Raw genomic sequence first — 27,036 nt, 5'->3', positions numbered from 1 at the left:
CTAAAAATGGGGGCACTTGAGTCATGTGAAAGAGACTGAAAGGCCAGTATGACGATGTCATACAGACTGATGCACAGCTGTGTGCCTGGAAGGCTCTCGGGTTCTAGCAGGTGACAGCCACAGCTGTGGTCCCTGGCACTTCTCCTGCAGGACTCCTAACTCCAGCTTGATTCGGAGGGTGTGAGCTGAAGGAACAGGGCTTGTATGAGGCAGTTCCTGGTGGCCCTGGGAGCGAGCAGAGGGCATCACGCACATACTCTACCACGGAGATACCTCCGTGGCTGTCTTTACAGCTTGCTAAGTTTATCTAGACTAGCCAGCCTGGTTTTGAACTTGTAATCTTCCTGCCTCCGTCTCCTAAGTAGCTGGGGTTACATTTCAAGCATCCCAGAGACATTTCCAGGGCAGACCCCAGACCCGCTTGCCTGGCTGACAGAGCTCGCTGGATCGTAAGAATCAAAGCCGTTACATCTGCTCGTCTCAGAGCGCCCAGCAGCTACTCACCACTCCTACGCTAGGAGACGGGATGCCCAGGGAGGCAGAGGGCCGGACACCATGATGATAGAAGATTCTATGGTGTAAGGTTCCTAATCTCTGCTCTCCCAACAGGCCTGAGCCTTGAAATGAATGCTGAGGCAACAGTAAAGACACATCCTGGGGAACCCCTTGGCTCCTGGCCCGCTCAGGCCGTGTCCAGAGGACAAGCCTTGCCACCGCGTGTTGTTACCAACAAGGCCCAAGATGAGCCTTCACCTTTTAACTGGACCATGGCCTCACCCCAGAGTCTCTGTTTGGACAAAGATGGCAGTCTGTCCATCTGGACAGGGCTGGAATTTTCCAGAGGGGAGCTCACATCAAGTGTCTTGTGGAACTAACAGCCTGGTACAACAGATAATCTTGGGACAACGCCACCCGAGCATCTCCCGTTTATAAGAGCCCCTGTAACATGTCACAGTGTCCTGTCATGCAACCAGCACCGTCCCATCTCTCCATCCCAGGGGTGAGTTAAGTCATTCCGCGTGCTAGGCCCTCGCATCTCTCCTTGCAGCTCACAGGCTCAGTGCCACCACTGGAGGTTCCAGACACGTGTCTCTGGAGCTGTGCCTGGACATCAGAGTCCCCAGAGGCTCTGGGGCACTTGGTGAGGCCGGTCTTCAAGTCAGAGCAGAAGGGGAAAGAGTGGAGGATCGCAGGCTCCCAGATGGAAACCCCGCCAGGGAACCCCAGCTGTCACTCAGACCTGCGCTGCTGGGGGCGCTGTTTGCGCCGCTGCACAGCCTGGCGTAGGGCATCCCGCAGCTGTTCCTGGTTGTTGCAGATGTTGTAATGCGTCAGGCGTAGCAGCTTGTCCACATCCTCCTGGCTGTAGGTCACTTTTGTGTAGTGGTATGGGGAGTCAGAAGAAGACAGGTTCACCTTCCCAGCCGCCTTCTCCTCCAGTGTTCGTGGCACCCCTGTGGAGAGAGGCCAGTCTAGGCAGGGGGCCTGGGGACACCTGCACTGAGGCTAGTCTGTACAAGAAGTGGCCATAGCTCACCAGGGGCCGAGTAGTCCCGGAAGGAGTCATTGACCAGAGGGAAGTGCAGCACGGTTGGGGCTTCGGGCTGGGCGGGGTCACAGAAGACATGGCACTCCTGAGGTTGGCGCTGCTCCTCAGGGCTGGGTGAGATGGGTGGGAAAGGGATGCCCTGCTCCTGGCAGAACCGGCTCACAAGCTGCAACTGCTGCTGGGCGGGCAGAGTGGGCATTAGAGGGTCCCAGTGTGCTCAGTACAAGGCATTCACTAAGATGCATGGGACTTGGTGCCCAAACACCAAACTGGAGACTCAGTCTCTGTGTGTGCCCTCCCTTCCAGCTCCTCTAGGGCTCCCCTGAGTTAGTGGCCAACAGCCAGCCCTCTGAAAGTGGGAGCTGTCCAGAAGTGGCAGGTATGCCAGGACCTCTTCAGGGTTAGATACAGCAAAGAGAACTGTGGTACAGACAGATGAAATATCCCAGCTACTCAGTACCCACTCCCAGAGCAGAGCTAACTTCCTCCCAGTAGGGGGCGCCACTGTCATTCCCCCAGAGCAGAGCTAACTTTCCCCCAGTAGGGGGTGCCACTGTCATTCTTCCTAATGAAAGCAGGGCCAGATACTGGATCCTAAAGTAGGTTTCATTTTTCATTCTAAAAGGCAATGCTAGATGGCCCACCATCTCCCCAACCTGAAAGGCTCCATGGAGGTTGTAATCCAGTGATAAGATGAGGTCCACATCCCGTGTTGGCTGCAGAAGGGGTGGGCAGCTAGTATTGATGAAGTAGCCAACATCCAGGAGGCAAAGGTGGGGTTCCATGGGTGTCAGCTGGTTGGGGAGCCCGTCCAGTTTGGTAGCTACAAAGGTTTGGGGTGAGAGAAGCATCATCTGTCATTGTGGGTCCAGGCCTTAAAGACAATCATGGTCCCTGCAAATCCTGCCAGAGAGGCATACCCCAGGGAGAGAGGAAAGGAGGTGGGGGTGTCATGAGGCTAAGGGATGCTGAGAGCCTAGACCACACAAGGTACCTTTCCAGGTGGAGAAGTGGGGGTGGTGGAAATAGTCCTTGTGGAAATGGAGGCCACGCATGAAGTTGTGGGTGGCCTGGGCAAGTGGCCGCTTTGTCAGGAGGCCAGTGAAGAACTCGGCAATCCTGCCACCTGTTGCTGGTGGCTCTGCAATCTTCAGATGGGGGACCTGCTCTTTGTCTGTAGAGGCGAGAGGGGATGGGGTAGCCTTAGGAAAAGAAGGCCTCCGATCCTTTGTCCCAATCTTTGTGGGGACCCTGGACAGTAAGCAGCTGAGGTCCACAATGCCTTAAAGATACTCCCAGCTGGCTGCCCACTTCGCTCCTATGGAAAGCCCAGGCACCTACCCAGGCTGGCTTGATCCTGAGCCCAGCGGTCCCAGAACTGGGTGGGTTCCGAGGCCCAGTACAAGCTGTCTTGGAGGCTGGCTGCAAATAGGTTGCTCCAGATACCTGAGAAAGGGGGGGGGGGGGGGCATCAGGGAAAACATCTCAACTGCTGCTGGAGTCCAAACCCTCCCTCCCTCTGGCAGATCCGGGCATGGGGAGGGCATCCCTCTCACCCAGGCCCCCTCTCCCATTATCTAGCCTCCTCACCTTCCAGGAAGCAGATTCGGGACTCGGGGAGCTGCTTCACCAGCCGCCCCATGAAGAACTCGGAGCCAAAGAGCTCAGAGGGGATGAAGGCCCCGTACTTGGGAAAGCCGACTTCATAGGGAGAGAACTCACACCATTCTGCGAGGACAACACACAGCTCAGACATGGAGCCAGGGACCTTGGGCTCCCAGACACCCACCCTGGACTCACTCTATTTCAGGGTAGTGTGGGGAGCGGGAGGCTCAGGCCTTGTTACAAGCATGGGATTTAAGGAGCTGGCAGGATGACAGACTTTGGTACTTGAATCAGGAGACAAGAGCATCAGAGTCAACTCTTCAATACAGGACTAGTCACACTGAACCCTACCACCCATACGTGCATGAGCCCCAGGTCTGAAGCCACTCACCCCCAAATTCAAAGGTGGTCAGGCCCCGCTCCTTGCTGTTGAGGGCACAGTAGATAGGCAGAGGGTTCTGGCCTCGACTCAGGGCCTCCCGTTGGTCTGAGAGTTTATGTTCATGGGGCTGAGGGAAAGAGGAGCTCGACCTAAGCCCTCTGCTTCCTGATGCTGGGAGTCTTTCCCACGAAGCATCCAGAGATGGGTCCATTTCCAGACGGCTTTACCAGCCCCAGGCCCACCTCTCCCTACCTCATCATGCAGCAAGGCCTCATTGATGAGGGCCCACAGGTTGGTAAAGCAGGTCGGGTGGCCCAGGCGGGCACGCTCAGCCAGCTCCTGCCGGTACCTCCACAGCTGGCTGGGGGCCAAGGCGCCCAGCTTGCTCTTAGTCACCTGGGTCTTCAGCAACTCGGTGGGCCCTGTCAGGTCCTTCTGAGACCACTCTGGGTCCTCATAGAGGTTGGCCAATGCCCTGAGGAAAACCAAAGCTTAGGATTGGGGATTGTTGTTACCAAACGACCCTCCACCTGGACTTCTCATGTCTTTGACTTTCTCCTGAAGGCCAGGTGGCCAGCACCTTCTTGTTCCCTGGAGTACACTGCGCTCTACTGCCAGCATTTTTCTCAGTCCGTGCAGTTTGCGCAGGGGCCCACGGGGCTTAGGAAGTCCCTTTCACTACAGCCCTCCCGACTCTGCCCCCGGCATGCTCACCAGGTGGACCCTGAAGCCCCAGTGATGTAGGAGATGCAGTCCAGGAGACCAAGCTCCCTCAGGCCAGCTAGCTGCCCATATAAAGAAGTCATGGCCCGGATCCCTCCGCCAGTGGCCATAACAGCAATCACGGGGATCTGGAAGATGAGAGCCAGGTTCAAAAAAGGCCCAAGGAATAGAGAAAGCTACACTCTGGGAAGAAACATGACAGTCAAGGGGCCAGTCAGTCAAGATGCGATTGAGTCCTGGGACCAGTTCTGAGTTAGCCCTGTTGATCTAGTCAGAAACAAACTCCTAAAGGCCTCATTGCTTCAAACATTGGGGCTCCAGAAGAATGGCCTAACAAGTGCCAGCCCACAAGGAGCCTGAGATCACTTTCTAGAAGCCACCAAGGCTCCTGTGAAAGTCTCCAAAAGGCCCTGCTCTCCAGTGCTGGAATTCATTCCCCTGGGAGCCAACTCAGGCTGGTCTGAACCTCTGGGGACCATTCTGAGTCAAGAGACCATCCTCATACCAATTGTCTCATCAGCCACATCACCACAGTCAGGTGGGAGAGCACAGGTTGGCCCATGTGGAGACTCCCACCCTTGAGCTGCAAGTGCCTGATGTATCACCCTGATAACATCGAGGAAGAGGAACAAGGAAGGCAGGGCTTGCCAGTGACGACAAGCCTGAGCTGATACCAGCTCTGGGCTGTACAACCCTCCCAGCCCTGGGCCTAAGCAGGCGTGAGGAAAACTCCACCCAGTAGTGCTCAGCCCCCAGACCTCGTCATCTTGCAGGTCCTGGTCCAGCTGTAGGGCCTTTTTCAGGGCAGCAGCCACCACCTGCTTCCTCTGGCCTAGGAAGGCCTGCTCCTCAGGGCAGAGTCCACAGCCCAGCCGCACTGCCAGCTCCTTTGGTCTGAGGAGAAAGAGTCCGGAAGCAGTTCTCAGCTCCCTCACAGAAAAAGGAACCGCTGACTTCACCTGCCAGACCCTTGCCCTCTCTCCTCCCTTCTCAACCCTCGCCACCTCCTGCTGTGGAGTGAGGGGAGGGAGAACCCAAAGCTATGCACGCAATGTGAATCTGGCAGAGCCGACCATGGGACTAGGGTTGTCACCTCCACATCAAATCTCTCCCTCACCCACAGCTCCAAAAATGATGGCAGAGGGGGCAGAAACGAAGGCCCACTGCCTCACCTATTGGTGATGAAAAGCCACCCTCCCTCTTCTGAAGACCATTTAAGCCTCCATTCTCAACAGCTTCCATGCCAAGGTTCATCCCTCCCTCTTCCTCTTGGTGTCCTAGCCTCCCTGCCTGCTTATCCAGACAGATACTGACCCTGAATTTCCCAGGCTGTGTGCTGGGCAGGGCCCACCTACGCACTGTAGCAAATTCAAGTGGGAACACTGAGAACGGCCTATGCACACTGAAGCCCCCCACCCCCACCCCGCACCCAGGAGCTGCTGACCCTCTCCCACGATACCTGGGCACTGTCTCCTGCTCTCCCATTCCCCAGGCAGGCTTTCTTACCCTTCTTCCTTCTTCAGTTCCAGCCTCATCAGTGGTTCCTGGAAACCATGAGTACCATGATCAGAAAGGCTGGCTATTTCCACCCACTGTGGCCTCAGTGCACCCCAGTCCCTTGGGGCCCCAAGCACTTTTCCAGGGTCCATACTTCCACCCACTGATTGTCTGAGGGCATGGCCTGAAGGGAGGATCAGCCACAAAAGCAGGCTGATTGCTCCAAGGCCAGGCCAGTGACAGGCCTGTGAACCCAGCTTCTCTATGACAGTTACCTGGGACGTGGGGAAGACGAGTCTCACCAACTCTGAAGAGGGCAGGGTGCGTAATGGTACCTTCAGCTGCTCCTGGGGGTCATCCTTAGGAGTAGGGGGAGAAGGGACCTTAGCAAAGACCCCACCAACTCCCTGTGGCGGGGACGGGCACAGGAGGGGCTCCAGGGATCTCAGGAGTAAGGCGCTACCTGCAGATGAACACTCAGATCTTGTTCCCAGCAGGCTGGGTAGTGGAAGCGGTAAGAACTGGCACCCACAGAGGCAGCCTGTGGGCCCTCGCAGGACCCAGCAACCACAAGTTGAACTCTGCTCTCTGACCCTAGAAACGGGAACCAGAGAAGAAACTCAGGAGGGGATCTCTGTCCACCAAATTCATTATCAAGTGTGCAGGGAAGTCCCTCTCTGACATGGTCCGGCTGGAGAGATGGAGCCCGGAGAGTCCCAGCGTGGACTGGCCTCACGAGTTTTGCTCCCTGAAAGCAGCCAGTACTGGGTTCCCCCTCAGAATGGAGGAAGAGACAGGAATGAGAGCAGAAGGGCCACCGAAGGAGAATGAACTCACCCTCTGGGTCACCTGTCTTCTTCAGTTGAACATGCAAACAGGAGAGCTCCCGAGCCTGTGGTCAAGAGATCCCCTTAGATACACACTGCAACCCTCTCTGGACCCCTTCTCCCCAGAACACTGTTATCACCCTCAGTCATTAAGCATTTTCTTGAGATTTATTCCCTTGGGGAACGTGCATACCAAGGTCCCCAACTCAGCCTACACGACCCAGGCTGTCGTGCGCCTACTCAGCTTGGGAGAAGAGCAGACAGCAAGAGGAATGAGCTACCAAGGGAAGCCCTAGGCCCTCACTCACCACGAGGATGCCATTGCTGATGAGCTGTTCCTCACGGTCTGTCCTGGAAAGAGGTCCCCAGTGACTCTCTGCAAGAGCCCAGGCACCCCTCCTCTACCAAGGAAGGGTACCAGTCTCGGTGAGCTGCACTGCCCTTCCCAGAAGGAAAGTCTCCACTGCCACCCACCAGGCGCTCCCGAGCCCCTACTCACAGACTCTGCAGCCGAAATTCAACTTCTAGGCGCCCGTCCTCCTGGAAGAGAAGCAAGTTAGAGGCACCATCAACCCAGATGGCAGTGGGAGATGCTGAGGCCATAGAGCTGGGGAAGAGCCACTGTCCCTTTCCACGACTCTGTCTATAGGCCTTGGACTATTCCCAAGAAGTTGTGCTTCTAATCAGGAGGTGAGATAGAAGTTGGGGACAGGACTCTCCTTGGTGAAAAGTTGCCTGGGAGGCCCGAGCCGCTCCCTGAAGCAGGGGAGCCTCTGAAGGCCTATTCTCAGAGCTGCCCCCCCACCCCACTTCCTTGCACACAGCTGTACCTGAGTGCTCAGTGAGAAACTCTGGCGCCGAGATTCCCCGGCTCGCAGAGTCCCTACGTCAAACAGCACTGACAACACGGGGTCATCTTTAGTGAGCAGGTCCTGGTCAAAGACTTTCAGTTCCACGACATTCTGGAAGAGGCGAGAGAGCGGCAACTTATACAGGAGGGGGGACGAGAGGCAAACAGGGCAGGGGACATGTGGTAACGGGCACAGGGGAAATGGCAAGGGCGGACTCGGAGCCTGAGCTACCTTGAGCAGCCTGTGGATCCGGAAGTGGAAGCTCTGGTTCCAGACAGGGTTTCTGCTATTCTTGACTGTGCGTGTCTGGAGCGTGTGGCTGGAGGCTGTGGGCAGGTCCAGAGTCACATAGCAGTCGGAGGATGTCACTGCAGGAAAAAGGAGCACATGTCTTGTAATGATCAAAAACCCTTCCCAGCCTACTACTGAGTCTACTTCCTTCTTCCTGAGATGCTGTATCCATAGGGCCGAGCCTTCTGCCACTTTTGGGATCCTTCTCTCCAGTGGACCCCTGCAGGACCTCCTACCAGCCCCTCCCACAGGTACTAACTCCTCTCAATCAGCCCCCACCTGTTCTCTGGGCTCAGCTAAGGGCCAGGGAAGCAGTGTGCTTACCTAGGTCCTTGGAAGGCAAGCCATTAGCCTGGAGGACACGTACAGTGAGCAGGCATGTCCCCGCCACCTTTGCCTGCGGACAGATGGGGCAGGTTTGCTATAGGTGTGACAGGGCCACAGGGGAGGTTGGGACAGTCTCTTAAAGTTCACCCATCAGAATCCCAGAGCGACAAGAGACACTGAATCTACACGATGACACGTTCTCCTAATTAAACACCACACCGTGCCAGCCACATACCAAGGACTCAGCATGTGTTTACTCAGTTGTCACACATCCTATTAAGGATGCTATGACCATGACCAACCGTGGAAGGAAACTGAGGCCACTCTCTTGAGGCATGGTTGGGACTGGAACACGGGCAAGCTGACCTTTTAATGGGTATGGCTCCTTCTGTCTTTTTATCCTATTGCCTCACCTCTCCACCCCACCCCACCAAGCAGCTTTGTGTCGAGGGAAAGAAAGGGCTCAGGCAAATGCATGAACTGTAATTGGTGCTATCTACCCCATACTGGGGATGGGTTCTGGGTCAAGAAAGCAGCTGCCAGCCCAGACCATCCCACACTGCCATCCTCCAGATCTGATGGGGGTCTCCAGAGCTCCTTCCAAATCCCCTCTGCTTCTAGACATGTGGGCATTTGCCAGTGTGCCCAGGCAGGGGAAGCTTGTGCCACCTGGTCCTTCCTTTTGGTCTTCAGCCATATCTCTGGAAAGGTGCCAACAGTCAAGTTCAGGGAGCTCCATGGTTGGGAGCAAAGCTGAGGAAGTTCATCTCTGACGCGGCCCCCAGTCTCCCACATGCCAGAGGCATGGAGCAGCTACTTCTTTTGAAGCCCCCAGAACAGTAGCTAAGATCCCCCGAGTTCCCAGGACAGACCCCATCCCAGTTCTGGCTTTGCTCCTGGCTTCTACTCTGTCTGATCCTGAAGCTGGAAAGCATCCCTCCCTCTGCTTAGAAAAGCCCACAGCTGCTCTTAGAAACAGTAGCAACCAGGCCCTACATGGGGAGCCAAGTCAGAAATGGGAGCCCAGTGCCCTCTGGAGCCTTACCAGAGCCATGAGATCAAGTCCACGGGAACAGGTACGATGGGGGAAGTGCCACAGGACCAACGACTGTCAGCTTTAAACCCAGAGCCGAGGTGAGCCAACTGGCCACACATTCCTCTCAAATCCCTCCCACAGACTCCTCGGCTCCACCCAAGCCTCACGCCCACTGCTGACCCAGCCATCTGCCCAGGAAGTGAGACACCTGAAGCCGATGCTGGAATCAGTGACACCCCTGGAGTTAGCACAGGCTCCCTGAGGCCCCACTCTCCCAATGAGCCCTAACTTAGAGGGGTTCCAGGAGAACTTGCTGCCACAGGCTGAGCAGGCCAGCAGACCATGGCTCCCCAAAACAGCAGTGAGCAGTGGGGCCCGAGCATCATGTCGCCGTGGTCCTTTCGCAACCTTCCCAGTGCCAGTACGACAGGAATGCCCAGTCGCAACCGGAGCCCTGGGCAATCTTGGAAGAGTACCTCGGGCCCCATCAACCGTAAAGGGGAGTGGCTTTCACATCAACAGCTCTTCAAAGCCAAGCCGTGTCTCAGCTGCCTCCACCCCTGGAGCTGGCTGGCCAGAGATGAGGCCTGTGGGCTGGCATGACGGGATAGGAGCTCTCCCTGCTCTTCAGCTAAGTGAGGAGAGGTCTGGATGCGGAGATCAGCTCTTCCCTCAGAGAGCAGCTCACAAGGACCATGGTTCCCGTCCCTTCCTGTTTGGACTTCTAGAATAGGGGTCACTCTCAGGGCTCCAGATCTGCCGACTCCCCAGGAACTGCAGAAGGAAAAGCAGTCTGGGACCAAGCTAGAGGCAGCATTGGTGGCCCTGAACCAATCAAGTTCCAGCCAGCCAGTTATAACACAACTGTGTGGGTAGCATCCCAAGCCAGGGTCTGGCTTGCACCCCTCAATCAGGGTCACCTTGAAACTTTTACCTGAACATTTAAGCCCTTGGCAGGCCATGGAGGGCAACTGTGATAGGGAGCATGAGAACAAAAATATCAGCGCCATCTTTTATTGACTGATTCCTCCATGCTGGTCCATGTCTATCCCCACAACAGCCCTGGGAGCCAGAGCCATTATTATCTCCACTTTACAGTCGGGGGACTGATGCTAACACGCAGTGACTCACCCAAGGTCATAGCACCGGTGACAGGCACTGCTGTACCTGATCCATGCTTCCTTGTCCCTATGTGGCAATTTCCTGGGCACCCTCACCCAGACCTGCCTGGGTGAGGCCCTCCAACTATATTTCAGGTTTCTTCAAGGCTGATCTCAGCCCACGCAGGAACCCCGGCAGCAGCCAGTACATAGGCAAACTCTAGGTAGCTTCTAGAATCAACCCCCAACACGGGCTGTCCTCTGCAGTGTCTGTGAGGGTCCCATCAGTCAAGGCCTGCGGCCCTCGTAAGGGAGTCCACCAGCTGGAAGTAACTGTACTTGAGGTCATACTCCATGTCATACCAGAAATTCACTGTGGAGAGGAGAGGGACCTGGAGGTGAGGGCCCTTCTTTTCGGTCGGAGCCACCCCAGCCAATACCTTGTTGGGCACTGGTTGCCCTGGGTAACCTTACCAGCAATGCAGCCGTGGGACTGCTGGACATGGTGGAACCAAAGGGCTGGCAGGTACAACAGCTCACCGGCCCGCACTGTGCAGTGAAGGGCCTGTGCCTGGCTGTAACTGGGGTACCGGACCAGGTCTGGAGCCAGGGGGTCCAGTGGGATCCAGGGCACCTAGAGACACAGCAGCTGCCTGGGAGCAGGCTCTGAGGATCCCACGATCTCTAGCTCTGTCCCTTCTCCTACTTGAAGAGCCACAGACTCAGGATTTTCAGAGTGGGGTGTCACCTCCCCAGACCCTTTGTGCCTACTCCCCAGGAGCCTACCATTTCCCCAGAACCTAAGAACAGAACAGACACCTTCTCCATGGCCTCCTCATCCACCACTCTAAAAGTGCCCTCTTCGGTCAGCTGGTAGGTTGCTGGTGTGTACAAATCTGAAGACAAGGTCAGAGAGAAAAATGACCAGCAGCCTTTCAGGCTCTCCCCACCATAACCGGTCCAGGGTTCCCTGTACACAGAGACCAGAGGGCTGGGAACCTGAGGCTATACCTCAGGCCGAGGCATCTATAGCCCGCCCTGGGCTCCCGCTGCCCGCCCTCCACCACTGGCTACCAGCTCCTTTTAGACCAGGTCACCTACCATAGGGGATGAAAGGCCGGTCACTGGGTGGATGTAACAAGAAGTGTTTCTCACCGGAGACCACACAGTACAGATTCTCATAGTGGTCCTTGTGCACTGCCAACACATGAAGGCCTGGAGTTGAGGGGAGGAAGGCAGCCCAGCCTGCCCTCAGCACCACACCCCAACAGAGCCTACAGAGAGAGGGAGAGCCCACACAGGATCGGCAGACTCGGAAACTCCGAGGACTCTAGCAAGCATCACAGAACTTGGCAACCAGAGACTGAATATGGACTCCCCTTCATCAGGAGGGGAAGCAGAACCAAGAGGCTCCACGTCCCAAGCCCTGCTCTCCTATCTGACTTTGAAGAGGCTTCTCAAGACCTAGAGGGTATGGTGTACCCTGTCCCCAATGTCCCCACTCTCAAGAGACCCTTTATGGTGTCCTAGTCCCAAAATACCAAAAGAAATCTGAGGACAGCTAATCCTTCTGAGGCCCACCTTTCTTCTTGTGCCCCATCAGCTCCCTCCCCACACCTACAGGAAGTCACCGCAGCTGCCTCGCCCAGCCAGAAGTTCACAGCATCAGGCATCTTTCCTGTGGGACAGAGTGAGTTAGTACCAGGCCTAGGATGACCCACGCACAGGGCAGCTACTCAGAAATCTGGGCAGGAGCACAGGCATGCCAAGGAGTCTGGGAGAAGGTGATGCTGGGAATGTGACCTCTGGGGCAGAAGGGAGAGCAGCCAGGTGGCACCTGATCCCATAGAACCAAAACTAAAGGCAGAAAATGGGAAAGCAAGCTGACCCCTTTCCCTCCACTTCATCCCCATGCCCCCTGCCTCTTGCCCCTCCACTCACCCAATGACTCAGAGGCCCAGGGCACATGGGACTCGATGTCTGGCAGAAGCTGGGGCAGCTCGGTGGGCAGGTTGGAGCACTGCTTCTGCACGTAGAGGACTCCTGGGTGCTGCGCCCGGCCCTCCAACACATCCAGCACATGGCTCATGGGCAGGCGACGTTCCGCGGGCATCACAAACCGGTCCCCTTGCACAGCGTCTGCATAGCCATCTGGGGTCACAGCCACGCTCACCTCTGTGGAGCCCACTGTGGCTCTGAAGGAATGGGCTCTTGGTTTGCAATCTGCTGCTAATGGCCACTGGTCCACCCTGCCCCAGAAGGGAAACCTTACCTTAAGTAGGAGAGGGACCACTTCTGGAGGGCTGGCCAGTGTTGCAGCGCATTGCGGATAATGCAGGGCCTATTGGGGCACACCCAGTCCCGGTAGAAGCACAGCGGACTTGGGGGCCCATCCAGGTAGGGCACAGCACGAGATACACTGAGGTCTTAAGAAAAAAATGGGGAGCAGGGGCCTGAAATCAGTGGGTGGTACCGTCTGTCACACTGCACAAGAAATCCTCCATCATGGACGCCCTAGGCAAGGCTGCTGCTGACCAGGGAAGCCTGCAGGGTCAACCCCTCACTTCTCTTCCCTGAAGAAGCAATCGTTGCTGAGCTGGTGGCCACAGGCTGACTGTAATGGGGCCTGGCCGCTGTGGATATTGGGTGATCCCGTCACCTCAAGCAGGTCACGGCCTAGCTGTCTGGGGAGAAAACTACCCTGTGATAACACCAGAAGTCAGGCAGGGGCTGAGCTGAGCTTTGCGTCTCAACGGCAACAGCAGCAGCATCTTCAGCCACCTTGGGCCAACACTTGGCCACCGCGCCACCTACGGAGACATTTTAAGTGGGTGTGGTGGCTGACAGGTGCAAACCCAGCACCTGGGAGGGGGAAGTAGGATTACCAGCTCAAAGCCACCTCAACTACAAAACAAGTTCAAGGACATCCTGTTTGTGTGCAGGAGCGCTGCTTTCACAGAAATCAGGATTCTACTAAAGAAGCTAAGTACACTTTCCTGAAAACGTGCTTACTATCCCAGAATGCGGCATGCAGTGTACTTAGCGGACACTCATGATACTGCTGACGATGGCGTGACACCACACCTGGCTCTGCAGTCTCTTGATGTATCCTACCCAGTCCTGCCCTTGGCCTGGTTATCTCGAAATCCTGTAGATTGTACCTCTTTGTCTGTCAAACCACCCTTTCCTTCCCTCTGCTGCTCCGGGTCTGGCCACACTGACAGGACCCCTTCCCTGGCCACCCCTTTAACTAACCTGTCACCTGTCAGTACAGTCCTTATCTCTGTGCCTATTTAGTTTTCCTCCACGGATTTCTCATTACCTGACCCTGGATAGCTTTTCGCCCATTTATTTACTCATTCTCCGTCTCTTTCAGAATGGAAGCACAATGGCTTGAACGATCGCCATGGTTCCTGGTGCATCTCTAGCGCCTTAGCACGCAGTGAGTGCTCAGCAAACATAAAGCCAAAGGAAAGTGCCCCGCAGTCCCTGGCTGCTGCTGCAGCGAACCAACTGCTCTTTCTGGTGGGACCCCACTCCCTTTCACGCACATCTACCCGAAAGGCAATCTTATCTTGTCGTGCACCTAGTGAAGACTCCTCTGACGGCTCGCTGCTGCCCCTGGCAGAATGCAGTCCACCCTGCATGCCTTCAGGCTGCTCCACGACTAAGTTCAGCACACGTTTTTCAGTCTGGTTTGCTACTGTCTCATGTCTGACCCTGACCACAGGCCCTTGACTCTGGCTGGGTTTCAAGGCTGCTGTTCCCTCTCTGGGCTTTTACGAGAGCAGAGTGCTCTGCTTTGTTACCGTTCAGCCTTACTGTCTGACCAAACACTTGGGACCAATCAGCAAACCCCAGACAAACGTCTACGGCCTTCATTTTACCCGAGGTCATGCCCATTTGTAGTTACAGCTGCATGCCGCCTGTAATCCCTTGCAATCAGTCAGAAAGTGAGTATCTTTAAATTGGACCTGGGAACCACATGAGAGACACTGGTGGGCCCACGAAAACTGCGGAGAAGAGCTAGTCATGTACTTGCTGTCCTGAACAGGGGTAAGAATCACCAAGCAGACCCCCAAAGCAGTAATCTCAGATGGGAACTGGGGCTCAGGACAACTAAGTTGCTTTTTGCAATGCCTGGGATTGAACCCAGGGCCTCCTACATGCTAGAAAAACATTACCACTGTGTTACGCTACCCTGGAGTTTAAAAATGAGTAGAAACTGACTTGCTTTGTTTTTCGGGAGAGGAAGTGGCTCTGGCTTCGGAGATCTGCCTGCAGCTGCCTCCTGAGTACTGGCATTAAAGGCGTGCACCATTACCACCTGGTGTGAAACTGCCCGTCTAGCCTTTGGGTTTTAACTATACCAGTTTTGTTTGCTCTTCGTTTCGAGAAGAGCTATTTTTCTCCCCTAGAGCTTCACACTGCACTCCAAACAATTCCTGTGACCCAGCAATTCAGTTAAGAATTTAACTGACAAAAGTCAACATGAACCCAGAGTCTGGGTCCTCCAGACTCTGCCTCCCAGCTCTGGAACAGTGGCAGACATCCTCATCAGGCGCGGGATCTGAACTCAGGTCAACATGTGCTTAAGTACTTTACGCACTCAGCTAGCAGGCTCTCCAGACCTAAATACCCTCGGACTGGTGAGATGGCTCGGTAGATAAAGGCGTTTGCTGCCAAATTTAAACACAATGAACACACACATTCTGGCACACAGAGGTACTTAAACTTTGTTAAGTGAACAGCCAAGTATTTGCAGCTGAATTATTGAAAACAAAAAGTTAAAATACCTGCACGCCTATCAATAATGGGTACCCTGGTTCACAGGTGTGAAGACTTGAAGCAGAGGCACCTGGAATGCCCTCTAGGACCCGATGCAGCGAAGAATGCTTAGCAGGACTGTCTTTCTGGACAGCTAAGGGGGTGGCAGTGAAGCTTACTTTATTTACATTGCATACAGAGGTGCCTGCACTACTGTTCAGTAAGAAACGACTTAGTAAAGAGTGGGGGAGGAGGAACGAGGTAGTGAGGATCGTGGAGGAAACAACACCGAGTAGTGAAACAGCCAGTATTGCTTGGCTTTGAGTTCGCTCTGAACAAATGATCCCAGTCAACCGCTTCTCTCCTCAGAACCCACCAGCATCCGAGATATTTGAGGTCAAAGAGTCTTCGGTACCAAAAATGCAGCAATGCAGAGCACAGGGACTCAGCACCCGGCTGGCTTTGAGAACGGCAAGACTACCGTCGGAGCTGGGCTTTGAACAAACCCACAACTGCACCCCACGAAGGCACCGGGACGTGCGACCGTGAGCTGAGGGCTGGCCCACTAGCTAGAGAAGGGTGACACGCGAAATGTGTGGCCACCAGAAGGCCACTCATGCACACACGATCTGAGTTCCGGTACCCCAGGATCTCTCCACGTTGTCACCACGCGGACGCCACTCACCGCGAGCCGCAGCCGGGAACTCTTGCAACGCCCTCCGCACAGAGTCCAGTGCCGCCTCCGCCTTGACTCCCGCGGGAAGAGAGCCCGCCCCTATTTCCGCTCTAGGCTCCAAGCCCCGCCCCCATTTCCGCCCTCGCCCCGCCCCTCAGGAGGTGCGACCAGCGGCGCTTTGGAGTTTTCTAGCCAATTAACAAATGATTGTGTTTATTGACAATTTCATATTTCGGTACAAACGAGACATTAAAACAGCCCCGCCCCGTACAGCCGAGGAGGAGACAGGCGCCACAGTATAAAAGTTATAAATAAGGGGCTTTTCAAAACTGGGATGGGACAAATCTGGACGTGGGCGGCTGTTGCCAGAGGCTTCAGACATGCAAAGGAAACTAAGCGCCGCTGGCCACAAGACCCCATCCGTGCAGGGTAGAGGCGCAGGGAAACACCGGCTCCCTCGAGAAGGGTACGCTGGCAAAGACCCTCTAAGAACCTGGCAAGTCAGGGCAGCCTTATTGCAGTGGGCGGATTTCTAATCCTCTGGATGACAACGGGGTCGGCCCTTAGCCGATACTGTTCTTCGGGCTAGAAGTTTGGCCAGGCGGGTAGAAAAAAAAAAAAAAAAAAAAAGGGAATACATGGTTTGGGTGTACTTAGGACACTCCAACTGAACCTCCAAAGCTAAGCACCCATTAAAACCGTTTTTTAGCCTCTGCCTCCAGAGCTTGAAAGGCGCTTCGGCAGGTTTTTGTTGTCTGCCATACCTGATGCAGAGGGAAGGAGGGCCCAGAGACACATACTCACCAATTCTGTAACTACGTCACTACTTGTCCCTACCTACAGCCTGCCTAAGCCTTCTCTTTACCTTCTAACAGTGACCTTAATTCTGTCCCCTACCTCTGCCACCTGCCTGTCCACCTATCACTTTTCCAGCTTGTCTCTTGCCCAGACCCACCGCTCCACAATCTTCAGCATTCAGTATCTCTGGGCACCCAGCACTGCCTTTGAAAAAGAGTCTCCTCGCCGGGCGGTGGTGGCGCACGCCTTTAATCCCAGCACTCGGGAGGCAGAGGCAGGCGGATCTCTGTGAGTTCGAGACCAGCCTGGTCTACAAGAGCTAGTTCCAGGACAGGCTCCAAAACCACAGAGAAACCCTGTCTCGAAAAACCAAAAAAAAAAAAGAAAAAGAGTCTCCTCCATGAGCCAGGTGTCCCATAGCCATCTTCTGTCAGCCTGGCTGTGGACAACCAAGATCCCAGAATTTTAGTGTGCTCCTTTTCATGTTTCTGGATAGGAGTTCTAGCGAAGCCAGGCTAGTGAAGTTGAGGCCAAATGTGAAGAACCAGGTACATGTACCAGCCAGGCAAGTATTCTAACAATGAACACTCAACTGTGTATACAGTGTGTGTGTGTGTGTGTGTGTGTGTGTGTGTGTGTGTGGCCAAAGTCCTAGGAAGATGGGCCAGTGCCCTGTAAACCATGAGGGAACTCCCAATACAGGTTCCTGATTGTGCATTGCCCAGGATAGAGGGAGAAAGTGGTCCCGGGGGCTTCAGTAGTCCTCTAGAGACCAGGATTAGAGAATTAAGAAAGCCTAAAGGGTCGAAGAAAGTAGACCAGGCTTTGTGTTTGCCCAGCAGAGGGCTTTACTGTCCTGCAGCAAGATCCCACAACTGGCTCCACAAGGAAAACAGGGATGGGGGTAGAAAATGCTGGGCTCTCTTGCAGGGAGAATGGGAGTGGAATGTGGGGGCTCAGGTCCTGACACAACTCAAGTCTTCTAAGGGCTGGGAATCCCCTGGAGAGCCAGGCAGCTCTACCTTTCTCGACTGCCAGGAACTGGGGAAAACCATGCCTGCTTTGGCAGCCAGGAGAGTGCAGCTGGTGCAGGGGTAGAGGCAAGGGTCTACAGTTGGCTTAGGGCACTAAATAGCACATCGCCTTTCATCTCTACCCCGAGTACCCTGTGTATGCTCCACCCCAGGGAGCTGATCCCTGAAGTAACTTCAAATGGCTTCTGAGAAGGCCAGCCCTTTCCGATGTCCCCAGATGAGGCAGGCTGCCCTCCTACCCCTCACAGCACCAAGATGACATAGACTCAAGACTGCCCTGCTCATGAGAGCCACTGGAGGGGCTTTAGAGGCAGGAGTCTCAAGGAAGTGAGGCAACAGTCAGGGAAATAAATTAATAAATACAGGGGCCCCATGAGGAGCAGCTGGGAAAGCTGTTTTGCCTCTGAGCACGGATCCCTGCCATCCACTCCAGACATTCTCACAGGTTCTGAGGAGTGGAAGAAGGGCTACAGTTTGGAGTGGGAGCATTTCTCTCGGGACAGGTTTCTGGAACTCAGAGTCTGCGCTCCATACGCCGCTCCACAGCTCGAAGCAATAGTTCCGAGTACTGCTCCAACAGGGCCTGAGTTTGCTCAGCCCCCACAGCCCCAGGGCTGCCACCCGGGCTGGACAGCGCAGCCCCAGTCAGGGCCTCTAGCTCCTGCCGCACTGAAGAGAAGGTGTCTCTCAGGAGACGGGAGATGCGGCTGTGCTCTTCTGAAGGAGTCTTACAGCTGGTCACCTGCAACAAGAGCACCGCCAGTGAGGTGAAGAACCAGCAGAGAATGGGTACAGGAAAGGGGGCTCCACACGGGCCTAGCCTGCCCAGAAGGGACTAGCTAGGAGTTCCACGCATCAGTACGATCAGAGCCACTCTGATCTGTGACCCAGATGAAGGTCCCTCCAGATGAGCAGAACCATCTACTTCTTCTTGACCACTTTTCCCAACCACCCACCCAGGCTGCACTTCTCCTTCAGATGTGGGTACTGTTAGATCATTTCCTATATCTAAAGAGCCCACACCATTTTGGGATATGAAAAAGCATACTATTAATAGTTACACTGAGACAACAGGCACAAACTGGGATTTTCTTGAACAAGATGATGTTCTAAGCTACAACCCTGTCTTGAGTGCTCTAGTTTTTGGCCAGAAATGACCAATAGATAGTGGGGTTGAGGCCCGACCTGGCTTCTCGGAATATTTCTGAGTGCTCCCCCCCCCCCACCCCCGTGTGTAGGAGAACCCTGATGCTGTTCTCTCAGCAGTAAAGCACGGAGCGCTGCCAACAGGCTGTCTTCCCACCGCTTGCTGCCCGGTACTCACCAAGCGGTAGAGCTGCACTGCCTGGCGCACATTCCCCTGGAGCTCGGCCACAAGCTGTTCACATTGCTGCAGGCTCAAGGCCAGTTCTGAAGGACAAACACCAGTGAGGTCCAGCTGCTCATTCAGGCATCCCAACTCGGGGCTCTCAGAGTAGTGCTGTAATCCCCGCCAGCCCACAGGCCCTGCCACTTGCCCATTCTCTTCCAACACCTTTCCTGACACTACACAGACAGAGCTTAGAGGAAAAGCCAGCCCCAGCATACGGAATACATTAAAAGGTTGAGTGGATCATAGGGAGATCATGAAGGGTGGCAGGAGTGTCACACCACCAGGAGTGTGACTTATAGACCGAGACAGGAACAGACAGGACAGAGAACGCCAAAGGCTGGATGCACACACATGAGATGGAGTCAGAAAGCGGCCAACAGAGACAGGAAGAAGATAGGATGAGAGATGAGACTGGGGAGCTGTGCACACCTGAGTCCTGGCTCAGGGCTGCCCCTGGCCTGGTGCATTCCATGGGGTTAGGAGTCTTCTCAGGGGATGGGGGCTGCAAGCTCTCAGGGTCTTGGAGGAGGTTGCTGACCAGCAGTTGCTGGGCACAGGGGTGGTTGGGGCCAGGATGAGTCTGGTACTCTGTCCTAGGTTTAGGAGTGGTACCCTCCCCTAGACAGGCCCGCCTTTCCAATGTAGTGTGAGCCTTTCCTAGGCTCGTCAGGGATCCGGATTGTTCTGCTTCATTATGGACTCGGCCCTTGGTTACAGGTGAGAATGTGGTCAAGGTAGGACGGTCAGGCAGTGGTTTGGGGATGTCCAGGACAAGATGAGCCCGGCTAGGCAGAGCTAGCTTGTTGAGTGGTGAGGTTCGCATTGGTGCAGGAGCTTGAGGTTCAGCCGCCAGGCCCGGGTTCTCCCCAACAGAAATGCTACGAGCTAGCTTGGCTGCAGAACTGGTGGTGGGGTTCTGGCAGGAGTGGGACTGAGATGGGTAGCTATCAGCTTGTGGCAGGGATCCTAAGCTGCCCTGGATCTCCACCTCTCGGAAGAGCAGTGGACGTGATGAAGGCACCTCATCTGCACAGAAGACAGGGACAGATGCAGGTCACGTTGTGGGGAAGGTGTGCCAAATGCTAGGGCTCAATCCCTAGTTGCTACTTTCCCCCTGAACATGACCACTTCAAGGGACATGCAGTGACAAGCACAGAGATACACCAGGGCCACACTGGGCCCTCCTTCCTCCAGCATGCCCACATCCATGGCTGTATTCCCCACAGCCTGGAGCGGAGCACACCAGGTTACTTACCCTGTGGTATGAGATTGTGCACAGACTGGGCTTTCTGGAGTGCAGCTAAGGAGCGGGCTGGAGCCATTTTCTTGGGGGCCCAGGTGTTATCCAAGTTGTTACGCCGTCGTGGTAACAGCACAGGAGCCACCTGCTGGGGGCCGGAGTTCCCAGAAGAGGGTTCCATTTCTGGGGGTGCTCCTGGGGGAGTGGCACCACTGCCTTTCAGCTGGTCACCAGATACCTGTGACACCTGGTCAGATCTTGGTATCAGGACCAAGCTTGAGGAGGATAAAGATGGTTCCCTACAGGGAAAAAGGGTTTAGAATGGGTCCAGAGAAGGTTCAGTGTTTTCCTCCCTCTAAAATTGCCTGATGTTCTCACAGACAGAGAGGCACCAGGAGAGTACAATCACAAAGCAAGACAGGGTTTGGGTGAAGCCACTAGTTCCAAAGCTAGGAGCACTTTGTACCCTTAGGGAGAGGACGGAAGGCTATATGCTGTGCCAGGTGCAAGAGCCCCAGGCTAGCAGAACCACATGGGGTATACCTGAGGGGGGAGGTCTGCACTTGCAGCAGAAACCGTGATGAGATGCTCCGAGACTCTGTCCTTTCTAGGACCCGTGCTGGACCCCCTGCAGGAGGCACAGAAACCATGAACTGAGTCAGAAGTTAAGTTCTTGCCTCAGGTCTTGCCTCTTCTTAAAAACCTAAGGCACTGCCTTCCAGACCCTCCCTTTCAGGTAGGCATGGAAGGGAGGCGGACAGACTCCACTGACTGAAGGATGGCCCACTGACCACACCTGGAGCAGACCCATTGGCCAAAGTCTCAAAGTGTTGTTTTAGAAACTGCTCCTGGTCCGGCGTATGAGGGCTGCCTTCTTGTAGCCCACAGAGGCCAGTGCCTCCCTCCTCTTCTTCTTCATCACCCTCCGCTGGCTCTTCAAGGTCTGAGGAGATGCCATCCACACTTAGGGGCTCTGTGCTCTCAGAGTCTGGATGTGGGGGAGGGGAGAGGCATCCGACTGTACCCATCTGTCACAGGTGCCCCCCGCCCCCGCTTCAGTCAGTTGTCCCTTCCTCACACTTTACCTTCATTGGGGTGCTCAGGACTGGAGAGCCGGCTGCTGCTGTAATCCACAGAGCACGCGCTGTCGGGACTGTGCTTTTCCGATCCCCTGATGCCTGAGTAGACTCTTCCTAGAGAGCCTCTGCTTGGAGCCTGCACCTGGAACGCACTGCCAGGAAGGCAGCAAAGACAAGGAAAAACAGTAAGCCGGGGTCAGCAGCTCCACTGAGGTGGCAGGCAAACCCTTAGGGCCTGGAGGCCAACCATTGCCTAACTGAAAAAACTCAGAGGGCTTCATGGCCTTATGTGCTCGGGCCTGGGCACAACCCTTGCCTGGTATCCATGGTGGCGCTGTCACTGGGCTCTGGGTAGACAATACCCTCTTCAGTGGGTGAAGGCTCCAGATCTTGGGCAAAGACGCCTTCTTCTTGTGACAACAGCTGAATAATGTGGGGGCAGGAGCAGGGCTGGGAAGCCTGAAGCCGAGGGGTCTTTTCCTTCTGGAAACACAAAGAAAGGGGCACCTATGAGGGCTGCTGATGCGAGAAGAGAGTGTTGAGAGGAGGCAGTGTTGGCAAGGATTTGGTGAACACCAATTCTGAGGAAGCAGAGTACTCCAGCTCTGGGAAGAGGCAGCAGAAGCCAGGCTGGGCTCTGGCTGGAGAAAGCCAGCTCACCTGGACAGCACATGAGAGCGCGGGGGCCTGCGGACCATGCTTCACAGGACCAGATGGGGACACAGCCAGTGAGTCCTGGCTTGGGCCTCGAGGGCTTGGAGCCAAGGTCTCCAGCTGTCTCAAGTCCAGCATGGAACGAACACTCAGCTCCACACCTGGCTGAGCCCAGCGCCCTCTTCTTTTGGGTCCTGTGTTGGCTACAGGGGTTGAGCCCAGGAACTCCATGGTCTCGTGCTCCTGGTGATTGTAGGTGAAAAAGGAGTAATAATTAGAATCACACTATCAATAAATAAACATGTATGTACATATAGTCTGCATGCCCAGCACCTTCCATTACTAGTTCATTTCATCTTTACAGCAAGGTTACAGAGAAGGCCACACCATTATCCCAGGTCTTACAAGGGACGGAACCACAGCACAGATTTCAGTGAGTAGCCCAAGCTCCCGGAGGACAATAAGTGGCCTGCAAGCCAGGCTGGCTTTAGAGTACATGCTCTGAGCTGCATTCTAGACAGGATATCTAATATAGGAACCCTTCTAGTTTCTACCCCTATCTCGTGTCTTATTTAGAGCTAGGGTTCTAAATAATCCTGTTCTCTGAAGACACCCATCAGAACCCTGAATCTCTTCACAGCAGTAAGGACAAACCAACAACAAAGAACTGAGGCCCGGCATGGCCAGAGAGTACCAGATTCCACATCACCAATGGAGTGCTAGACTCAAAATCCCAACTTGGAACATGCAAGGGCTGGGCTGCTTTGGGGCTTGCTGAAAAGATCTCGCCCTCCCTGCCACTCCGCAACAGTCACAGCCACAGGTCTGTAGCCTTTCCCTCTGACCGTTCTGAACTTACCTCCTCAACTGGGGTCTGCAGAACTATAGTGTCCCTCGTCTTTTACTTGCTGGACCCTTGCTTTCCTGGACTTTCGTCCCAACCATGTGACTCAGCACGTTTCTACTCCCCAGCACAGGCTGCGTGTCTGTTACTGTTGCTTTGCTCTGTTCAAGCAGAGCATGGTGGTGCAGACCTTTAATCCTAGCACTCAGAGGCAAAGGCCCTGTGGATCTCAATGAGCTCCAGGCCAGCCAGGCAGACACTTGCTCTAGAACAGCTAGTCATCTGATACAAGAAGGAAGACTGGTGCTCCCTCAGCCCTCATCCCAGACTAGACATAAGGTCTTCTTTGGAGACAGACTGGAACATGTGGGCAGATCTGATACCCAAATGCCTCAGAGGCGCAAGGGACTCAAGAGGCTACCCCTTCACTTCCAGTGACTTTGGAAGCACATTTCAGAGATGGCCACTTACCCGACTCATTTCCCAATGGGACAGGCTTCGGAGCAAGGCTGGACTCGAGACCGAGGCTAGACAGAAACAGGAAATCAGAAGTGTTCCACCTACCCACCTCTGGGACCAGGAGCCCACAGCATCCCCTTCCCCATGTGATCACTGTGATGGCCCAGTTTCCTTAGCCTGTGGTCCAGATGGGGCTCATCTAGCCACTACACCAGCTGTGCCATCTGCCTCATCCCTGACTGCCACAAACCTGGCTCTTTCTTGGTACTCTTTCCAAGAATGGGTAGAGCTGGCAGTTCTTCTTCTTCAGTCCCCTCATCTTCCCCCTCCTTGTCACTGTCTGAGGAAAGAGCTGGTCCAGGAGGGGGAGCCACTGGAGCCTGGTGCCTGAGTCAAGACAAGAACATGGGAGAGGGCTCGCGCATGAGAAAGAAGGTCTAGGGAGACACAGGAGCTGCTCAATACCAGGTTCTAAGGGAGGAGGAACAGGGACAGCACACCAAATGATGTGGACAATGGGCAGAGCCAGTCTCTGTGCCACTTACTGCTTGGGTCCAGAAGCCCTTTGGGGAGAGGTTGGTCCTTGCTGCTTGGCCCCTCGCTGACGCTGGCGCAACTCAGCCAGGCGCTGCCTCATGCTGATGGTCATCTCAGAGCTCAGGCGCCAGACAAATATGCAGCTGCGGGGAGCCACAGCATGTGTGAGAACTCTGGAGGCAGCGATGCCAGTCTTCCCCAATTCCCATGAATTGGTAAAGAGATCCAAGCCACCCTCCACTGCCAGGTCAGGCTCCACCAAGAACTATCCCTATTTAGACCCACTTCCCAGAGACATCATGAGCTCACCTGTCCCCTGACACAGAGATGAGATGTTTGCAGTCGTTGCTAAATTTCATGCCAGTGACAATCTCTGTGAAGAGTAAAGACTATGGTCTCTGAACTGCCATGGAAGCCTAACCAAACCCCTGCCTGTTCTACAGTGAGGATGAGCACTGACTGCAGGGCGGGGCAGGCTCTAGCCACACTTAGGGGCCTTTGCTCTAAGAGTCTGGATGGGAAGGGGAAAATACCAACCACACTGTCCCCTTCTGCCAGCAGGGCTTCCTACCATTGCTTCAGTCAACCGTGTCCTCCCAGGGCAGATGGGCAGTCACAGGGTGGCAAATAGACAAGGGAACAAAGTAGAATTCTGGATGGGGAGGTGAGTGCTGCACTTACCTGAGTGACCAAACATAGTGGCCACACACTCGCCTGAGGAGAAGTCAAAAATGGAGAGGTTCTTATCAGAACAGCTGGTGGCAATGTAGATCCCTGAGGGGTCTGTCTGCACCTGGGAAGACACACAGGGAAAAAGTGAGGAAGCCACGCCCTCTTCATTCAGTACCTCTCTATCCAGGAGCGCCTGGCCCTTACCTTAATGAGAGTGCCGTCCTCACCCTGAGAGCCTTTAAACAGCTTTTTCTGCTTCCCGCTGCTGATGTTAAAGATGCTGTGGAGGAAGGACTGCTCACATTAGGTGGGGTACAGCACAGGTGGCACAGACCTAGCGTTCACCCCGTTCTGGGAGACCCTCTTGACCACCCAAAGGCTACTCTCTCAGGTAAGGCATGGCACTTTGTTGCCTCAAAGAGGGTCAAAGGCCCAGACAAAAGGACAAATATGGGGACAGAGCTGCATGAAAGAATGTGGCCCCAAAGTCTGAGAAGTGGAGGCCAGAAAAATGACCCAGTGGGTAAAGCCAGGCCTGATGACTGAAGTTTGATCTGCAGGACCCATGTCCTCTGATGTCCACATACTCACCGTGGTATGTGCACACCCTTCCCTGCCGCCCCACACAAAATAAATAAATTAAAAATGAGTTTTTGAAAAAGTCTGAGAAGGGAATGCCCACCGAATATTTCGGTCTTGGCAGCCGATGGCCGTGTACTTCCAGCTGGGCTCCACATCCATGTCATAGAGGGTTGTCTTCCGTACCACGTGGTGTGTTCGCGTAAACTGTACTCCTTCTCCAGACTGCAGCAGGGAGGATGTGGGCAGGCCACACCCAATGCGTCACCAGGTCACAGAGCTTGTGTTGTCTCCCTTCACCTCTTGTAACCTGAGACCCTCTTGCCACCCCTGCCCTATCAGGGACACCCAGTGGCCTTACCTTCTGTGCAGTTCGGAAGTAAATGCTCTTGTCTGCGCCACAGCTGATCATGCGCACTTGCCCATCACTGGCTATGGGGGACAGGGACGTGGATGCTTCCACCATATGAAGGCAGCCTTTCTTCTGCCTTCCCTTACTTCCCCCCATCTAGCTACTCTACGTGGTGGACCAACCAATTAAAACAGAATGTATTCCACTAACCCTACGTCCTCACCCTCAGCCCAGCCTGTCTGACTCAGACTCTGTATTCCACCTGTCTTCCCACCTAGCCTCACGACTCCCAGGTACTTTCCAATACCTTCCCCCACCCCCACCAGCAGACAAGGTGGTAGGTGGAGGGATGTACAGCCTCCGTTTCCCAGGCCCCACCTGCAAACTTGACAGCAGTAATGGAGGATGAATGCTCGTCCAGAGTCTGCTGTAGGCTGTACTCCCGCCCAGCATCCAGCACATGGATCAGACGGTCCCGGCTTGCTGACGCCAGCAGCTTCAAACCTGGAGTTGGAAGAACCCCATCAGCTCACGTGAGCAGACTCTTAATGATGCCCAGTAAAGAGCCCCAAGGAGATGGTGTCTCATAGCTGTATAACCATGGAACAGGGACAGGGCTACCCTGTGGTAGTTAGTTTGAAAGAAAATGGCTCCAATTAGGAGGTGTGGCTTTGTTGGAGTACATGTGGCCTTCTTGGAGGAAGTGTGTCTCTGTGGGGTTGGGCCGTAAGGTTGCTTTTGCTCAAGCTTCACTTAGTGTGACACTCAGACCACTTCCTATTACTGCCAAGATGTAGAACTCGCAGCTACCTCTCCAGCACCATGTCTGCCTGCATGCCCCCATGTCCCACCATGATAATGGACTGAACCTCCGAACTGTAAGAGTTGCCGTGATTATGGTGTCTCTTCACAGCAACAGAAACCCTGACTAAGACATACTCTTTTCTTAAAGTCCCACAAACACAGAATGATCCAAAAGATTACAGGACTCAAGATAATCAGGAGCCAAGACAGTTCTAAATGGCATTGGCAGGGCAGGAGGTGCCCTGTGCCAGAGCTAGACCTTACCTGTGTCTGGCTTAGAGTACTCCAGGCACAGGATCTCAGAATCATGGGCTTCCACCTTGAGCATCTCACTCAGGGACTGCAGTTCATGTACCCTGCAAGGATGAGAAGTCACTGTCAGGCTGCAAAGGGAGGGACCTCCTTCTGTTATATCCTTCCCCACCTTTAAAAAAATACCTTAAAGCTTAAAGAAAATTTTAGATAGTACAAATGTTCTATATTTCTCTTGTCCAGTTTTCTTAATTAATATGTATAACAACAGCACATTATAAGAGCCAGGGCATTTGTGATTAATTAAATATCATTCCTGTGTCACATTTTTCCCATGGTCCTTACAAGAATCCAAATGGCATTTAATTATCACTCCTCTTTAGTTTCCTATAGTCTGTGATAGTTTCTCCATCTTTCCTTACCTTCATGCCCTTGACATTTTTGAGGAACACTGACAGTTACTCTGTTGTATGTACCTCATTTAACTCATGAGTGATCTGAGTTATATGCATTTTTTTTGAAGAACACCACAGAAACATAAAAAGAAAAAATCATGTCCTTCTTAGAACACTGTGCCACGGGTTTCCTCATGCTGCACATGGCTGTTAACCATGCCCACTTGCTGAGACTTCTTTTCCTGAGCTTCCCACCGTAAGCTCATTCTTTCCCTTTTAGGGAATAAATATTTTGTTCCTGAGTGTTTTGGGGGAAACACCCCTCCTAAAGCAC

At 54.3% G+C, this 27,036-nt stretch overlaps 3 protein-coding genes across 5 annotated transcripts in view; 1 reads left to right on the top strand and 2 right to left on the bottom strand.

Annotated features, from left to right (window-relative positions):
* Sptbn5 (spectrin beta, non-erythrocytic 5) overlaps positions 1–1,227 on the top strand; it is a gene marked incomplete at its 3' end in the record, with an annotated part of 41,890 nt that extends 40,663 nt beyond the window's left edge. The window contains 1 exon segment of the mRNA XM_041678740.1: positions 1,166–1,227. Coding sequence (XP_041534674.1) covers positions 1,166–1,227 — 62 coding nt within the window.
* On the bottom strand, positions 905–16,429 carry LOC121465529 (cytosolic phospholipase A2 beta). The gene is made up of 26 exons (XM_041678737.1): positions 16,396–16,429; positions 15,641–15,784; positions 12,461–12,614; positions 12,130–12,383; positions 11,810–11,866; positions 11,290–11,385; positions 11,008–11,084; positions 8,050–8,122; positions 7,666–7,802; positions 7,414–7,545; positions 7,083–7,123; positions 6,892–6,934; positions 6,594–6,648; positions 6,220–6,350; positions 6,032–6,115; positions 5,766–5,803; positions 5,018–5,153; positions 4,251–4,387; positions 3,789–4,011; positions 3,546–3,663; positions 3,140–3,277; positions 2,891–2,995; positions 2,544–2,723; positions 2,206–2,372; positions 1,538–1,724; positions 905–1,454 (listed from the first exon to the last, which is right to left on the bottom strand). The coding sequence occupies exons 1-26, from the start codon at positions 16,427–16,429 to the stop codon at positions 1,231–1,233; spliced, it is 3,165 nt and encodes a 1,054-aa protein (XP_041534671.1). The 3' UTR covers positions 905–1,230.
* Positions 16,430–16,827: 398 nt separating this feature from the next.
* Positions 16,828–27,036, bottom strand: part of Mapkbp1 (mitogen-activated protein kinase binding protein 1) — a 53,686-nt gene continuing 43,477 nt past the window's right edge. For 2 of the 3 annotated variants that reach the window (XM_041679028.1, XM_041679029.1), the window contains 19 exons: positions 26,320–26,411; positions 25,630–25,755; positions 25,261–25,331; positions 25,003–25,124; positions 24,525–24,600; positions 24,330–24,441; positions 23,958–24,021; positions 23,657–23,791; positions 23,362–23,498; positions 23,124–23,179; positions 21,815–22,051; positions 21,471–21,637; positions 21,161–21,306; positions 20,872–21,063; positions 20,619–20,703; positions 20,091–20,374; positions 19,265–19,861; positions 18,788–18,873; positions 16,828–18,205 (listed from right to left, as the gene is read on the bottom strand). In XM_041679028.1, coding sequence (XP_041534962.1) covers positions 17,978–18,205; positions 18,788–18,873; positions 19,265–19,861; positions 20,091–20,374; positions 20,619–20,703; positions 20,872–21,063; positions 21,161–21,306; positions 21,471–21,637; positions 21,815–22,051; positions 23,124–23,179; positions 23,362–23,498; positions 23,657–23,791; positions 23,958–24,021; positions 24,330–24,441; positions 24,525–24,600; positions 25,003–25,124; positions 25,261–25,331; positions 25,630–25,755; positions 26,320–26,411 — 3,013 coding nt within the window. In that variant the 3' untranslated portion in view covers positions 16,828–17,977. The remainder of the gene's footprint in view (positions 18,206–18,787; positions 18,874–19,264; positions 19,862–20,090; positions 20,375–20,618; positions 20,704–20,871; positions 21,064–21,160; positions 21,307–21,470; positions 21,638–21,814; positions 22,052–23,123; positions 23,180–23,361; positions 23,499–23,656; positions 23,792–23,957; positions 24,022–24,329; positions 24,442–24,524; positions 24,601–25,002; positions 25,125–25,260; positions 25,332–25,629; positions 25,756–26,319; positions 26,412–27,036) is intronic. The other variant, XM_041679030.1, reaches the window with a different exon arrangement.

Source organism: Microtus oregoni, unplaced genomic scaffold (assembly GCF_018167655.1).
Source record: "Microtus oregoni isolate MIOR12 unplaced genomic scaffold, Mior012 000031F_ref0000149, whole genome shotgun sequence".
Classification (NCBI taxonomy): domain Eukaryota; kingdom Metazoa; phylum Chordata; class Mammalia; order Rodentia; family Cricetidae; genus Microtus; species Microtus oregoni.
The sequence above is the reverse complement of the archived record's forward strand: the minus strand, read 5'-3'. Positions and strand labels throughout refer to the sequence as shown.

Coding starts and splice junctions, on each gene's coding strand:
- LOC121465529 (XM_041678737.1), bottom strand. CDS start 16,429: ATGTGTCTCTGGGCCCTCCTTCCCTCTGCATCAG. Junction 5,804..6,031: donor TCGTCTTCCCCACGTCCCAG/GTAACTGTCATA, acceptor CATGGTTTCCAG/GAACCACTGATGAGGCTGGA. Junction 3,664..3,788: donor AGGCCTTGCTGCATGATGAG/GTAGGGAGAGGT, acceptor TCTTTCCCTCAG/CCCCATGAACATAAACTCTC.